At 43.5% G+C, this 16,781-nt stretch overlaps 1 protein-coding gene across 5 annotated transcripts in view; it reads right to left on the bottom strand.

Moving 5' to 3' along the window:
* The window catches only part of ZFYVE9 (zinc finger FYVE-type containing 9), a 49,822-nt gene that overhangs the window by 16,348 nt on the left and 16,693 nt on the right, over positions 1 to 16,781 (bottom strand). For 4 of the 5 annotated variants that reach the window (XM_083619536.1, XM_083619533.1, XM_083619534.1 and 1 more), the window contains 5 exons: positions 12,063 to 14,140; positions 7,121 to 7,220; positions 4,597 to 4,773; positions 3,142 to 3,311; positions 2,811 to 2,934 (listed from right to left, as the gene is read on the bottom strand). In XM_083619536.1, coding sequence (XP_083475662.1) covers positions 2,811 to 2,934; positions 3,142 to 3,311; positions 4,597 to 4,773; positions 7,121 to 7,220; positions 12,063 to 13,904 — 2,413 coding nt within the window. In that variant the 5' untranslated portion in view covers positions 13,905 to 14,140. Of the gene's footprint in view, positions 1 to 2,810; positions 2,935 to 3,141; positions 3,312 to 4,596; positions 4,774 to 7,120; positions 7,221 to 12,062; positions 14,141 to 15,114; positions 15,266 to 16,781 lie in introns of all 5 variants that reach the window. The other variant, XM_083619535.1, reaches the window with a different exon arrangement.

Below are 16,781 nucleotides of genomic sequence, written 5' to 3' on the forward strand. Positions count from 1 at the left end.
CGCTCTAAAATCATTCATTATAAAATTAATTAAGTTCAAGCCACTGGCCACTATTGGGCCAGAGCTCCGCGAAGATTGCCGAGGGAGGGAGTCAGGCTGTGCCCTGGCCAAAGGCCTGGCGGAACAGCTCTGTCTTGCAGGCCCTGCGGAAAGATGTCAAGTCCTGCAGGGCCCTAGTCTCTTGTGACAGAGTGTTCCACCAGGTCGGAGCCACAGCCGAAAAAGCCCTGGCTCTAGTTGAGGCCAGCCTAACTTCTCTGTGGCCTGGGACCTTCAAGATATTTTTATTTGAAGACTGTAAGTTTCTCTGTGGGGCATACCAGGAGAGGCGGTCCCGTAGGTACGAGGGTCCAAGGCCGTATAGGGCTTTAAAGGTTAAAACCAGCACCTTAAACCTGATCCTGTACTCCACCGGGAGCCAGTGCAGTTGATATAGCACCGGATGAATGTGATCTCGCAGCGAAGACCCCGTAAGGAGTCTCGCTGCAGCATTCTGCACCCGCTGGAGTTTCTGGGTCAGTCTTAAGGGCAGCCCCACGTAGAGCGAGTTACAATAATCCAGTCTGGAGGTGACCGTCGCGTGGATCACAGTGGCTAGGTCAGGGCGAGAGAGGTAAGGAGCCAACTGCTTAGCTTGGCGGAGATGGAAAAATGCCGCCTTTGTTATAGCTGCAATCTGCGCCTCCATGGAAAGGGAGGTGTCGAAGATTACACCCAAACTCTTAACGGACGGTGCTGGCACTAACTGCGCCCCCGCAAGAGATGGGAGTTGCCCCCCCAATCCCATATCGTCCCGTCCCAGCCACAGGACCTCTGTCTTCGAAGGATTTAGCTTCAACCGGCTCCCACGTAACCATCCAGCCACAGCTTCCAGACATCTGGTCAGTGTGTCTGGGGCCGAGTCAGGATGGCCATCCATCAACAGATAGAGTTGGGTGTCATCGGCATACTGATGGCAACCCAGCCCAAAACTCCGGACAAGCTGGGCGAGGGGGCGCATAAAGATGTTGAAAAGCATTGGGGAGAGTATCGCACCCTGAGGTACTCCACACACCAAGGAGTGGCGCGATGACAATTCCCCCCCAAGCGCCACCCTCTGTCCCCGACCAGAGAGAAACGAGCGCAGCCATTGAAGGACTGTGCCCTGGATCCCCACGTCGGCAAGGCGGTGGTCCAGAAGTTCATGATCGACCATGTCGAAAGCTGCTGACAGATCTAGAAGAATCAGCAGCCCCGACCCGCCTCGATCCAGCTGTCTACGAAGATCATCTGTTAGGGCAACCAGAGCTGTCTCGGTCCCATGACCAGCGCGGAAGCCAGACTGGAATGGATCCAGAGCCGATGTTTCATCCAGAAACCCACCAAGCTGTTCAGCAACCGCTCTCTCAATCACCTTACCCAGGAACGGAAGATTCGAAACCGGGCGGTAATTGGATAGATCTAAAGGATCTAATGATGTTTTCTTTAAGAGCGGGCGCACCACTGCCTCCTTCAGTTCCCCTGGGAATGTCCCCGTGCCAAGGGACAAATTGATGATATCCCCCAGGAGGGCCCGCACCTCGTCTGGACACGCTCTAATCAGCCAAGACGGGCACGGGTCGAGAGGACAGGTGGTGGGCTTTCCAGCTCGGAGGAGTCTGTCTACATCGGCTGGGGATATCCGGTCAAAGTGGTCCAGTACTGGACCCGAGGACAGTCGAGGGGCCTCCAGTTCATTTATTGTATCCAAATTGGCAGGGAGGTCATGGCGGAGCAACAAGACCTTCTCCGCAAAAAAGCTCGCAAATGCCTCACAGCCGTGTGTCAAATTGTTATTTAAATTTGGCTGTCCTTCAAGGGACGTTAAAGACCTGATTATACTAAATAATTGCGCCGGGCGAGAGCTAGCGGATGCAATGGAGGCCGAGAAGTAAGACTTCTTAGCAGCCTTCACCGCCATCTCATAGGTTTTCATAAAAGCCCTATAAGATGTTCTTGAGGCTCCGTCACGGGCACCCCGCCATACTCGCTCTAGCCGTCTGAGGTCCCGCTTCATTTTCCGGAGCTCCTCGGTAAACCAGGGAGCCCGGTTTCTGCGGGGTCGCAGAGGGCGCTTCGGTGCGATCTCATCGATGGCTGCCAGGAGCTGGATATTCCAGCCCTCAACAAGCTCAGTCAATGAGTCGCCAGGGGGAGCAAGGTCCCGCAAGGCTTGGCGGAATCTATCAGGGTCCATCAGCCTCTGCGGGCGAGCCCAAATCGGCTCGGCACCTAAGCAGGGTGGGGGTGGAAAGTCAATCCTGGCTTTCAGAGCGTAGTGATCAGACCATGGCACCTTCATCGAAGGAGACATGATCACATCTATACCTGCACCAAAGATCAAATCCAGCGTGTGGCCTGCTTGATGTGTGGGGCCCGAAACAAACTGGGAGAGCCCTAGTGTCGCCATGGAAGACACCAGGTCCAGAGCCTGTGAGGAGGGAGTGGCATCAGCATGGATGTTGAAGTCCCCCAATACCAATAGGTTAGGGAACTCCAAGGCCCAGCCGGCCACCGCCTCCAATGCAATCCCTTCTTCCAATTTCACATGAATCCAAGTCAACCTTTTGAACTCCCATCACTATTCAGTACACCTGAATGATTATATGTACACAGAATCCCCATTTGTGTTAGAGATAACAGATATTTTATTAAGCCTGATATATTCAGCCCACTGACAGTCAAGACTATTTGACCTTGATCCAGAAGCCTTTGGTTTCAATATGGACTGCTCTAGGATGGAATGTTACTCATTAAACCCAAAAACAGACACACCACAGTTTAATTCTCACCTCCTTTCACCCCAGTAGAAATAAGAATTGGAGGAAGCCCATCTTCTGGAATAAGATTCATCGCACTGCCAACTGGACTTCCAACCTGAGTAATGCTTCTTGAAAATGCAAGTGTGTTTTCAGTCTACAAGAAGCAGTAAACAACAACACTATGTAAATGTATAACTAGACATATTTTAATCTTCTTTTTGTAAAACGCAAGATACAAAAAACAATCTGTACTATAGGCTCTCATGTAAAAATACATTGCTAGGGAAGCTACTTCTGCCTGTACCCTCTGACCAAGAGACATGTCCAACATATTACAACAAAAATCAGGGCTTTTCCTCACCTCTACGGGTGAAGTAGTGTTGCTCATGGGTTTGCTTGGATCATGTGACACTGCTAGCGCTCCAGGGGAGGTTGTTCCAGCCACTGTCAATTTGGCTGCATCAGCAACTTCCCCATTGGGTAAGATGCCATCAGCAAACCAAACACGTCTTTGTTCTCTGGGCTGAGCCACTAAGGAAGAGATGGGAACAACTCATCAAAAGAAATGCATGCATGAAAAGAGAAGTGAAGCTAGCTGGCTTTAATTGAGATACAGAAATACACTGAAACACAAACTAAAAAGCAGCAGCAGTAGGGATTTTGAATATTTCCAAGGCCACAACCAAAAGAAGCAGAATCTGATTTTGGTTGAACAGTTCCCATAGTGGTTGTTTTTTAAGGCAGCTTGTCTTTTTCATCAGCAGTTGAATATATTTTTTAAAAAGAACATTGTAAATAGTAAGTTTATCTTTAGTGATAACCAGATTAATATTCAATCATTTAGATCTATGCATCTTGATCCTATAGTTAATCTCTAAACTGAATAAATACCTCTACCAGATACACTGAGTTAAGGAGGCTTTCCTATGCAAATAAATAACCAGTTTGAGCAGTTCTCAAACATTGACATTTACATGGGTAGATATAGGCATTTCATTTTCACTTGATGGAAATAAACTGCTTTAGAGTGCGGAGTAACTATCAGACCATACATACTTCTTCTCATCAGCCATGGGTGTTTCATATACCCACTTGCCTTTGAGTAAATCCCATTGAATTGGGATTCTACTGTTATTTACACAAACTATCACAGGTGCTGGTCATCTGAAAGACCCTATATGCCAACAATCTCTTTATAAGTAAGGTTGTAAAATGTATACAGTGCAACAAAGATGGTTGAGTGGTCAGATTTGCACCACTGTAGTATCAAAAGGAAACTTGACATAAACTACTGACTTAGATGTCTTTTATTCAAGTCACTTAGGTAGGAAGAATTGCTGCAGCATCAACAACAAATGAAGTTCAGGCTCCGCAAATAGTTTTTCCTTATGTGTGCATGTCACTTCTTTGGATTGCAGCCCAAGTAAATAATACTAATCAGCATTAACACTAATCAGCATTTTGATAACACACTTAGAATTCAGAAGTACTCTGTATGATGGCAGAGGTCATCATACAGGGTGACCAAAGCAGTTTCTGTGCCAAAACTGGGCTTAAACCTCGATTGAAATGGATCCAGAAAATCAGTTTATTCCAAAAGTGCCTGGATCTGGTCTGCAACCACTTGCTCCAGAACCTTGCTCAAGAAAGGGAGATTAGCAACTGGCTGGTAGTTAGCTGGGTTTTTCTAATCCAAGGAAGGCTTTTTAAGGAGTGGTTTCACCACTGCCTCCTTCAAACAGGCAGGGACCACCCACTCTCATAAAGAGGGGGAGTAGGGAGATGGAATCTAAGCAGAAGAGAAGAAGATCCCTACCTTCTGCACCTGGATGCTTTAGGACTCCCACAGGTACCATAACAGTAGGTGGTGGAGAGTTCAGAGCTCCAGAAGCCTGTGCTTGTTGTAAGGGAGGAATGGTAGAACAGTATTCAGCAGGATTGTTAGGATTAGGGCTCTGGCTTGAGGCACTCATCATGTTCTCCCAGGCTTGTGCTAAGGAAAGACAAAACACACAAAAAGGCGATCAGTACACCAGAAAAATCATGCAACCACTGCAATTCTAAGTTTTGCGATATATCAGATTAATGGCTCTTTTCCTTCATCAGAAAATATATTTATGCAACTATAAGTCCTGAACCTATCCAGGTGTGGTCTAAACATCTGCCTCTGCTCCCTAAAATGATGTAGCAATCTGAAGGAGGCAATGTAGACAGCTCTGCCTTTTCTAAAATATTTCATGCTCACATCCATACTTGTTTTTTTCATCAGCAATACTGGGACAGGGCTGCTCCTTGGATGCCCTCTGGATGATTGGCAGAAATAGTGGAGCTGTTCACTTATGCCGATTGCCCAGTACCCCATGCTCAGGAAAGCACAGAACTAGATTATAACTTTAACAAAGTCAAAAAGCAAAAATAAAAACGAATCTCAAAATATTAGACGAAATCCACTGAATAGTTGGCACCTTTAGCATCAAATGTTGTGTAACTGAGAAATATGATTATTGAAATTATTAATACTGGAAAAATATTTTTACTACAAAATACTGACTCAGCCTAGAGCTTCAAAGGATACCTAAAAGGTGGTGGCATGTTCAAGAGTCTAATCTTATCTCCTCTTGGGCCTCTGTGGTATGAAAAAAATATAACCACTGTAAAAGGGATTCCCATCCAACTATCCAACTTTCCTTTACAATCTTTATGAATTGTCTGGAAATGATTTTTTTTAAAAATAGGAACGTGTCTGGGACTGTAAGTAGATGAGCACCAAAACACAAACACCACACTTCTCTATTCCACCCCATCCATTTCAACATTCCCACAAGTCAGCCACCAATTGAACAATCACTACTTCAGCCTCCTGAAGGAAAGAATGATGAAGTACTTGTTGTACTGTACCCAAATACACCAAAGTAACTAACTGACAAACAACAGGAAAGCAACAGCATCACCTACCACTGCAACTTCATAGAACATAGATGCAGCTTGGTTCGGTTCCAGGCACCTACAGGCAATGTGGACCCTCTTATAAATACTTTTTCTTTCCCATCACTAATGAGTAATGGAAAAGAAAGGCTTCTGAAGAGAAATTACAGCTCAATTAATTTTATTAGACCTTGTTAACAAAAGACGTTCAGATACAAATGAACCTATATCAGGTTCCAACCTTGCACAAGTACAACCCAAAAGTATTATTCATTAACCAAATGGAGTCAGCTACCTTTGTTACAAAAGCAAGGGTGTTTCACGACATACACTCAGGGCATCCTTAAGAAGGGCTTAGGTCAGTGGTAAAGCATCTGCCCTGTAAGCAGAAGGTTCCAGGTTCAATCACTGCCATCTCCAAGAAGGACTGGAAATGTCACCTGCCTGAAGGCCTGCAGAGCTGCTGCTACTCAATCAGATGACACTGTGCATGATGGACCGCTTGTCTGACTTGAAATAATGCAGCTTCCTATGCAACTCCCCCTTCTTCTCAGAGAATAATATTTCTTGTACTCAAAAATCAATGTCACTTTAGTCACTACTTTTTAATTCATAGTTGCAATAAACCCACCATTTCCTGTCACATTTCTATCAGCCTATAGGGAGAGGTGTTAATATTTAATGCTTTAAATAGCACTGCACTTAAACTGCGGTAGCTCATTGTCAAAACGCAGCACAAATTTTAACAACATAATTCTTAGAATCCTTTTGAGACAGATAAGAAGTGACATTTCTGAGCTTATATACTCAGCTTTTTAGGCCAGGCATCTTTTCAGGCACCAAAAATGTAATGTACGAGGCACAAAATGTCTGGAGCTACTGTCAAGATCACTGCCTTACATAAATCACTTGCAAGCGTTTATTCTCTCTCATCTTCTAAGTCATGAAAGCAAGATTTACTGTGTTTTTATGTGCTCAAAAGGAGTTTCCACAACCAGGAACACTGTTTTGGGATAGAAGATTAAATCGCAACAAACCGTACACCTACCTCTACCTCTACTTGTATAGGAGGTGCACGGATTTCTACCTGGAAAAGTGAGTTCAAGTCATCTGACACTATTTAAAGCTCTGATGGGATCCAGATCAATCAAACTCCATGCACAAACATTGAGCCTGCCTAGTTTCTTCTATTAATTAGGAATTGTGGAAACAGGTTAGTTTTGAAATAGCTCATAAGTACAGATAGGCTTTAGATTGGGACATCACTTTAGAAAATAATTATCCATATTGAAATAATTTCCAGTAGGGAAACAAAATGCACTAGGCCACATTATTTATCCTACTCATGTACATGGTTGGTTCTGTACAGCACAATGTTAGTGGAACTTACATTTGGTTCCTACCCTGTTACTTACCATTCATTAGGACCGAATGGCAAATTACACACACTCTGGCTTCCTTTCTGTCCATATATAGCAGTTTGCATTTTAGACTGCAGCAGGCTGCACAGAAGACCTTAAGTAAAATAGGAAAAATATATTCAGTCACTTAGCACTCTTTTATAACTACAAGTTTTCAGATTGAATTCTGTACCTATATAGCCAACACTCACCAGTGCTGCTTTATCCTCATCCTACAGGAAAAGCGCTAGAATGACCCCCCCCAAAAAAAACCCCAACAACAACAACAACAACCCAAAACAACCTTAGTACAATATTCCTGTCTTGTAATGAGTTACGGGATTTATATTGATCAGACAGAATATAACATAATGGGATATAATAAAACTAGAGGCACCATTATTCACATTATTTGATTATGCTGAAAACAGGAAATGTCTGAGTTAATATTGTGGTATGCAGGTGATCATCCTATGCAGAGTATCAAAATCTTACAGTCTTTATAACCTTGGCCACTTTCCCACTTCATAAAATAAAGTCATTAGAGGTCTGAACACACTTGCCCTCAACTCTGTGTTGAGGTCTCAAGGCACCTACACTGAAACAGTTAGCCAGTCAACATTTACAGTTTCATAGTGGCCAAGCTTTACTTCACCTTTATCAAACAGCAAATATACTAAAGCATAGTCAAAATGCACCAAAAATAGCTCCTGGTTTTAATTCAGGAAGTAAGGCTGGTTTTGTCCTATTAGTTATTGCCTTATATTGCATAGACGGTAGCATTTCAATTTCTAATGAGGTTCTTGTACTCTTTCCTTCCTGTGATCTAACAATATATAGTTAATGAAAAATTAAACAGCCACTCAACTTTGAATGAAATTTTCCACACTCCAAAAAAACATACAATATTTTATATTTCTACACTCATGGAGGGGTTGTTGCTGGAAAATTCAACTCAACAGTAGACTAGGATGGCAATTTAAATTTATGAAAAAAATCAATGCCCTAAGCTGGGAAATGAAATATTAACTTTTCATTCATAATTTACTATTCCAAACATCCCAACTACATTAAACAAACCAAATATTTAACAATAATCCTTTTACAGAAATGAAAGCTTTAGATTAATTGCTGAAAATTCTTGTAACATGTATGGAAAATGTCTCTTCCCTCATTATCTCATGGAGAAAGAAAAATACAAACTGGGCTAATCTCTACAGAGGATCTCCCCAAAACAATTGTTACACCTTTTTTAACCCGTGTTCAGGACCATCTTAGCTAAAGTTGAATTCAGTAAGGTGCAAGTTCTTATGTAGCTTATTCACTGGAGAAAAAGAGTATCACACTGGATACAGTAATGCTTATTCAAGGTCAAGGTCAATGAAAAATCTGCTGCCCAGAGGAAATGAACTGTAAATAAAGCAATGCCAAAACGCTTCATGTAAAGGAAAACATCAACTTAGTGTTGGGTGTTATAGTGATTATTACCTATACCAATTTGTGCGTCAGTATGAAATATTAAGGGAGAGAGAGGTTCTTAGACAGCAAGAAACTACAGTGGTGCTATCAGGGCAGTGACATGCAATCCCACTTTCAATACTGTTTGTACCTGCAAAGGTTTTGGAGCAGCCACATTTCTTCATTTTCAACCAGTGCATATCCTGCAACTGTCTGCTGAAACCCTATTACTTTTTATACTGCAAATGTTCTGGTTTTGTTGCACTATACCCCTCCGTACAACAATAATGAGGCAGCACTGGGGCAGGATCACAGAACAAATTTAAGCAAAATAAATCCACCACTTTTGCACTATTATTGTGCCAAGGATACGTTGCGGAATAAACCTGTGATAAAACACCAGCCTGAAGGGGCTCTCAGTGTAAAACAAGTTTCAAATGGGAAGAAAGAGGTGTCTATTACAGTTAAATGGTTTAAAAAGGCCTAACGTTTTACTACAAGCAGGAATCCCACTGAAAGAAAAGCCCCTGTGCTTTCTTTGATAAATAAAATGGATAATTGCTAAATAAAACACTGTGATATTCCATTTCTACAGCACCATGCACAGCTGTGCTGAATACAGATCTTTTATTCACTTAGTTCTACTTTACCTTGTCTTAGCGGAGAACAATATTCAGGTCTGTATTTTTATAAGGCCCCAAGATATCAGGCTTATTTTACATCCAATTTAAAATGAAAGCACAGAAATCCTAAATGCCACACATTTACTAATTTCTCAGGAATACTGTATTTTTCGTCCTATAGGGCGCAGCGGCTCATAGGACGCACCTCGTTTTTTGGGGGGGGGGGGGAATGAATAAAAAAAAATTATTCCCCCCCCCAGCCGCGGCTGCCGCCCCAAGCCTTACACACACCCGCCCGGAGGGCGCCCCGTGCTTCGGGCTGCAGGCTGCTGCCCCAAGCCTCGCGCACGAGGCTTGTGGACACCCACCCGAGGGCTCCGGAGGGTTCCCCGTGCTTCGGGCTGCAGGCTGCTGCCCGCAAGCCTTGTGAGCCCGTGGGAACTCCCACCGGGCTTGCAAGGCTTGCAGATAGCTTCCTGAAGCCTGGAGAGCGAGAGGGGTCGGTGCGCACCGATGCCTCTCGCTCCCCAGGCTTCAGTGAAAGCCTGCATTCGCCCCATAGGACGCACACACATTTCCCCTTCATTTTTGGAGGGGAAAAAGTGCGTCCTATGGGGCAAAAAATACGGTATTTAAAAAACAAAATATTGGTATTTTTTCAGCTGAAAACCGGATAACATGATACAAAACCAGGCTTACAAATGACTTTTTGTTTGGTCACTTATGCTAAGTCAGCATTCCTTTCAGGCAACCTGACAGAAAATATTTTTCATCGTCTCTAAATCTGCTAATGAATTAGTTACATGCAGGCAGGTGGGATATCAAGCTTTTGAGGGAACATAATGTTTGTGGACTTATTTCTACTGATGTGTGCTAAAACCACTTGTAAAATGGTCCAACCTACCGTATTTTTTGCCCTATAGGACGCAATTTTTCCCCTCCAAAAATGAAGGGGAAATGTGTGTGCGTCCTATGGGGCGAATGCAGGCTTTCGCTGAAGCCTGGAGAGCGAGAGGGGTCAGTGTGCACCGATCCTTCTCACTCTCCAGGCTTCAGGAAGCTATCCGCAAGTCTTACAAGTCCGGCAGGAGGTCCCGCGGGCTCGCAAGGCTTGCGGGCAGCAGCCTACAGCCCAAAAGCTCGGGGGACAGCGGGGAGGCGCAGCTCCGCCACCCCGCTATTCCTCGACTTGGTCTGGAGGCTGGCGGGGCGGGGGAGAAGCAAGCTTGCGTCTCCCCCCTGCCATCCCCACAAGCTCGGGGGATAGCGGGGAGGCGGAGCGCCACCACCCCGCTATTCCCCGACCTGATCTGGAGGCTGGCGGGGGGGAGAAGCAAGCTTGCTTCTTCCCCCCCCCCCCGCCAGCCCCACAAGCTCGGGGGATAGCGGGGAGGCGGAGCGCCGCCACCCCGTTATTCCCCGACCTGATCTGGAGGCTGGCCGGGGGGGGGGGGGAGAAGCAAGCTTGCTTCTCCCCCCTGCCAGCCCCACAAGCTCGGGGGATAGCGGGGAAGCGGAGCGCCGCCACCCCGCTATTCCCGGACCTGGTCTGGAGGCTGGCGGGGGGGAGAAGCAAGCCCCACAAACTCGGGGGACAGCGGGGCAAGCCGCTGCCCCACAGAGGCTAGGGAGGCTGTTCCTGAAGGCAGAAGAGGGAGACGGAGCTCCGTCTCCCTCTTCTAGCTTGGGGATGGCTGCGCAAACCTGGGGGGGGGGAATAAAAAATTTTCCCTTGATTTCCCCCCCAAAAAACTAGGTGCGTCTTATGGGCCGGTGCGTCCTATAGGGCGAAAAATACGGTATATAAGAAAGCACTTGTACAGAGAAGTGCTTTACCCATTACCAACATCATGTATTTTTAGCTATCACAACATTCCCTCTCCACCCTATAGTCTTCTAAGAATTTGGAGTGGTGTTATATTGTAATAGTGATACCACAAATGTATGAAATAACAAGCAAATCAGTTAATTTTTGGCTGATCAAACATTCAGGGCAGAGATTGCTTACTGCTTGCAGGAATGGCTTGAAAGCATGGCAAGCACCTTTAGAGAACGACATACAACCCTCTACTTAAAACGGAAAAGGCAAGTCAGGGAACAGCCACTGCCTGAAGACACCTCTTTCCCCCTCCCTCTGCTTTCACCCTTTCTGATCCAGAGTAGGAAAGGCCAGCAGAAGGGTTGCCAATTTGGTCTCCATGGCCAGGCTCACCAGCTGCCAAACCACCTCCCAACCTCTCATCATGGAAGACCCCACAGCTTGAAAGCTGGGGTGAAGGTTGGCTGTTTATTACTCTTGCCAGAATGTGATGCCACACTCACCACGACAAGCAGCCTATAGTGAAAAGTGGTTTACCCAGTGGGGCAAAGCAGCACCCTAGATTCCCATCAGCTGGGCTGCTGCTACTGCTACTTATCAGGAGGAGGAAGCCAAGGTATGAGGCATCACAGAAGTTGGTGTGGTGCGTCCACACTGGCAAAGCCAATCCGGCATTCCCGCCAGTTGAGCCACATCACACTGACCTCTGTCACCTTGCTCCACTACCTCCCAGTAAGCTGCAGCAACAACACCTCTGCCAGAAACCTAGTGCTGCAGCTCTGCTTCTGCCTATACTTAATCACAAAGTGTGCTTGGGGGGGGGGGAACCCCATAAGATTCAAGATGTTATTTATTTGGGGTGTATACTTGTTTTCTAGCTTGACACAAAAATAACAATTAATAATACCTTTATCACTCATGTTATTTTCAGTAACCATTAAAATAAATAGATATCTAACCTTAATTTGCTAAAAACTACAAAATGCATACTAAAAATATCCCCCCAATTCTGTGGCTTCAATCATTTGTGAAAGTATTTCATTAAATATAAACATACCTTCCCACAGGCTCTGCAATGGTGTCGCCTTTTAGTGAATGTAAATCTGGCCTCACATTTCATGCAGTTTGGTGCTTGAGAATCTGGAACCCAGACCGGAGCCACTTCACCCAAAGTAGTAAATGGCTTTCTTGTAGGAACTCCAAACTGGCCAGCTCCAAGGTCGTTGTCCGGACTATCTGAAGCTGCTGCAAGGCACAAACTACTAGAAACCCCAGACTTATAATCATCAGAATGCTCCCCGCCAATATCTGTGACTGATGCACTCAGTGATGTTTCATCAGAAAATACATTTGCTATGTTTTCACCTACTTTTACTTTTCCAGATACATCATTTTTGTTTTTACTGTTTCCTCCACAGTTTGGGGGAACCAGATCATTTTGTAAATGGTCCGATAATGGCTTTGGAATTTGTAGTTTAAGATTTGTAGGCTGTTTGGGTCGGGCACCACCAAAAGGAACACTGAGAGGTTGCAGACTAGCTGCTTGTTTTGGTGATGCTTGACTTGTTTCGGATGGTACCTGACTGCAGAGATTATGTAAATGTTTTTTTTTAATTTGGTCACCAGTGCAGTTCAAAATGAGCCCACTTCTCTCTGTGGCCTCATTTCCTCTTTGTTCATAAACATTATTGTAACATTCTGATTTGCTCTCCTCTATCTCCTTTTCCTCAGTCACTGAGTCTTCCTTGGAGGGTAAAGTCTTTGGAATATGAGCAAGAATTGGGTTCTGTATTCCATAGGAATCACAACAATTGAGCAGAGCACTTGATGCCGATGTACTCATGACATCAGTGGGGCTGGAATCTTCAAACTCATCCATATATGCTCCCTTTAAGTCCTGACTTGCTACTGTCATGCCATCGCTGCTATCTCCATTACTACTACATGCTTCCTCCCGCTTTGCTGTATGCAACAGTGTTTCATCCTCCCCAGGTGTTTGCTCATTACTGATCTGATTTTCTTTAGTCAGTTCCCCATTTGCCATCTCCTGAGATTCTGATAAACAAACTGTCGTGCTGAGCAATTCAGTTGAACTGAGTATTTTTTCATATTTGTCAGCTTCATTGTCAGCAGCACCAACATCCATAGAGGCCAAATGTCCGTCAGAACTTTCACCGTGATTACCACTTTCAAGCGTATTTGGCTGACAAGTTGCAGAGACCTCACATATCCCTGACTGAAATGGCTGGGCTGCTAGTTCTGCAACAGAAACCTCTGTGGAGAAACCACCATTACGTGAACTAGGTAAACAGTTTCTAGTTTCCAGCTGAGCAACAGCATCAGTATCAAAACCCTCACCTGATGCACAGCTTTGCTGTATTTTAACACTAGGGCCAAGTGGCCTCTGCAATGTAATTACATTCATCCCTGCTGCTGCAGTTTCTGAGAAATGAAGGTCTTTATTTGAATTATCATTCTCCTTTAACCGAGAAGAACATCCACTGGATAAGGAGGCAGAAGCAGCAACACTGCAATGGTTGAAAAAATCTTCCTCTGCAGGTAGCCTGTTTGCCTGTACTGCATCTTTTTCAGTATCTGAATCTTTTTCAATGGACCCGTTTACAGTAACATCAATGTGATCAGTTTGTTGGGTTTCATTATCCAGTGTAAAGCTAACAGTATCCATTCTGGGGGAATTGCTGTAATTTCTACAATCTAACAAATCACTTTGCAGTCCTTTTTTGTCACAGTTATGCATGACTGCTACTACAAGAACGTTTTTTTCCTCTGGTTTCTTTTTCCTTCCTTCTTCATCCATCAAATTGTACAGGGCATTTCGATTGCTATTTCTCTTAACTAGCTGATGATCATCTGTTGCTGCCTGATCATCAATCCACATGTTTGGACTTTCTTGTCTTATATTAAGATTCTTTCCATTAGAACAGCAATCTCCTCCTCCTGCTGATGCAGTGGCTAACTGAGTCAGGGAGAATGACTTCAACTTTTGCGGACACTCGTTAGGAATTGTGGATTCATTCACGTTGGCCAGAGCTGGGTTAAAAGACAGCCGATGGGAAGGAGGATCTAGGATCTTATTCCACTTTGCATCCAACAAAGCAGGTGAAATAGCTTCATCTGAAAAGATAAGTAACTTAAATCAATATGCAATAAATTTAGCATATGTAACTTATACTTTGCACAAGAAGTTCAAATGTTTGTATATCAAAGGAAAAATACATAATACTGTATTGGCCTGAATATAAGCCTCACTTTTTTTCCAAATTCTGGCCATGGAAAGTTTAAAGCATGGCTTTAATTTGCGACCTTACAAAAATTGGCTTTTATGATATTGCTACTGAAACAGACATATGGTAAAACGGAACGGGTGTGAACGCCTGCAGAATTTTAAGGGAGCAGCTTATATTCAGGTATTTTCCTTTTTCCTCTCCCCCCCCCCATGAATTTTAAAGATGCGGCTTTTATTCGGGTGCGGCTTATATTCGGGCCAATACAGTACTAGTAGAGGCAGCAACACACACCTAAGCTTTGTTTATCAGCAGTTGAAAGGATTGTTTTAATTAGGTCTTACACTATAAACATTCACTCATTTCATTATCATGGTATGTTCCAAAGAATTCCAAGACCTGTAGACCACAGAATTACAGAGTTGGAAGGAACCACGAGAGCCATCTAGTCCAACCCCCTGAAGTGAAGAAATCCTTCACCCCTGTGTGGGTGCTACATTACAAGTGTATTGCATAACAATAATTATTATATTATTTTGCAAGAAGCAATTGTAGTTAAACAAGCTTAAACCCAGGGTCAGACAAGATCCCAGTTTGCATGAAAATTACTGTATTTCCATCTTTTGAAATGTATGCAGTTCTACAGTCACAAAGGTCTCAGTCTACATCAGAACCACAGTGTAGGTTGGTTTAACACTTTACCTCTTGAAGTTTCCCAATGAAAACCACCCATAAGTTGCTATTTGCCCTAGAAGAACACACAAATGGGTGTCATATGTTTTTCATTCCAGAGTGAATAGCAGCTTAAGGGATAAATTTTGTTAGGAAAAAAGCACAGAGACAAAGTATTAAAATATTCCTTACCTTGTGCTGGAGACCCAATGCAGATTAGGTACTCCCACAACTGCTATTTTTTTAAATCAAATTCAAAAAGATGAAAATGCAGTCATACATTTCTCTAGATTATTAGTTTGGCTCCCAAGTTAGATTTCTGGTTTTGATTAGTCTCTAAGGCCTGGAACAGAAATATTTCTTTATAATACACATCTTATGGGAATACGTAATCTTAACATCTTGATTGATATATTTAGCTGCAAACCAGAGGAAGTACAAAACAACAGCATTAATTAAGACAAACATGTAAAACCCAAACAAGAATTGACATCATATAAGTTATTCAAAGAAGCTGGGGACAATATAGCACAGCAAACTGAACTGAATGTCAATTTTGGAGACTCAAAAGCACATTTAAATTCCTGTTTAATCTTAAAGCTAATTGGGTGACCTTGGGCAAGACATCATCTTGCAGCTTTAGTTAACTTCACAGAATTATCATAAGCATAAATGAGATTAAAATAATTGCAAATAGCTTCTTATACTGAAAAATATTGTGGAAGCAAAAGCATTTCTAGTTACTGTTCCCTTTGTAGATGGCATTGTTAACAGTATTGCAATTCTTAAGTGTTTTACATAACTATATAGCTTAGGAACACTGTGGAAACACTGGAATAAACTGCTTTATACATTCTCCAGTTGCCAAAATCAAAACAGAGATCACGTAAAATTAAATAAATGCATGTTTGTTCCACATATAATGAAAAAAAAATCATATACTATACTGAAAATCTCTGTAAAGGTAATAGGGCCCAAGCACAGAAAGTCCATTAGTTAGTATACTGCTGCCAACTGTATATACTGTTCTGGGTAAAACTAGACAAAATGAGAAATGCATGGTCCCATTTCACATGTCTTTTTTTGGGAGGGGGGAATAGCAAACATTAAGAAGCTCATCAGGACTGGAGCTGCAATGCTTAAAAACTGGAGTTTGTCCCTTTCCCCTGCACCATGGTTCTTTTTATACACACAATACAGATGCTGCTATTTACCAGAAAGGAAAGTTGCCACTGTCACCAATGGCAGTTTCTCCCTCAGGGCAAATAGCAGTGGAGGGTTCACACACACACACACACACACACCCAATTTATTTTTTAAAAACAGGCCACATTAAAGGAGAACATGCATTTCTAATATCATCTAGCTTGGCTGCCAGTTTGCAATCTAAACCATGGCCAAAATATAAATACTTCATCAAAGTGCAGCTACTGCCTTTTATACATGCACACAAACATAAACCAATCAAACCTATTTTGGCATTCTTATGGTAACAAATTTGCAGTGCTATACCAGTTTAAGGTGGTGAGTGTTTTAAGGACTCTTCAGCTGCAGTAGTGACTGGGGAGGAAGCAGAGACCCATTCTGGGGAGCAAAATCTGTCACTACTGCATTCAGGTGAACTGCCCTGAGATCGGTGGATGAAGGGCAGTATGCAAATTTAGTAAATATAAATAAAAAAATGATAAACGAAGAGCTGCAACTTCTCCACCCACTGAAGAACAGCTGGATAAAGAGACAGATTCACCCAATTCAGCCACATGTGGCTGACAATGATATCTTCTTGGCACACAATGCTCAATGCCAGGAACAGCAAAAGCAAAAACCCTCTCAAAATTTAGTCCTCACACTCCCCAAAA

The sequence above is a fragment of the Podarcis filfolensis genome (genome assembly GCF_964270895.1).
Source record: "Podarcis filfolensis genome assembly, chromosome: 6".
NCBI classification, from domain to species: domain Eukaryota; kingdom Metazoa; phylum Chordata; class Lepidosauria; order Squamata; family Lacertidae; genus Podarcis; species Podarcis filfolensis.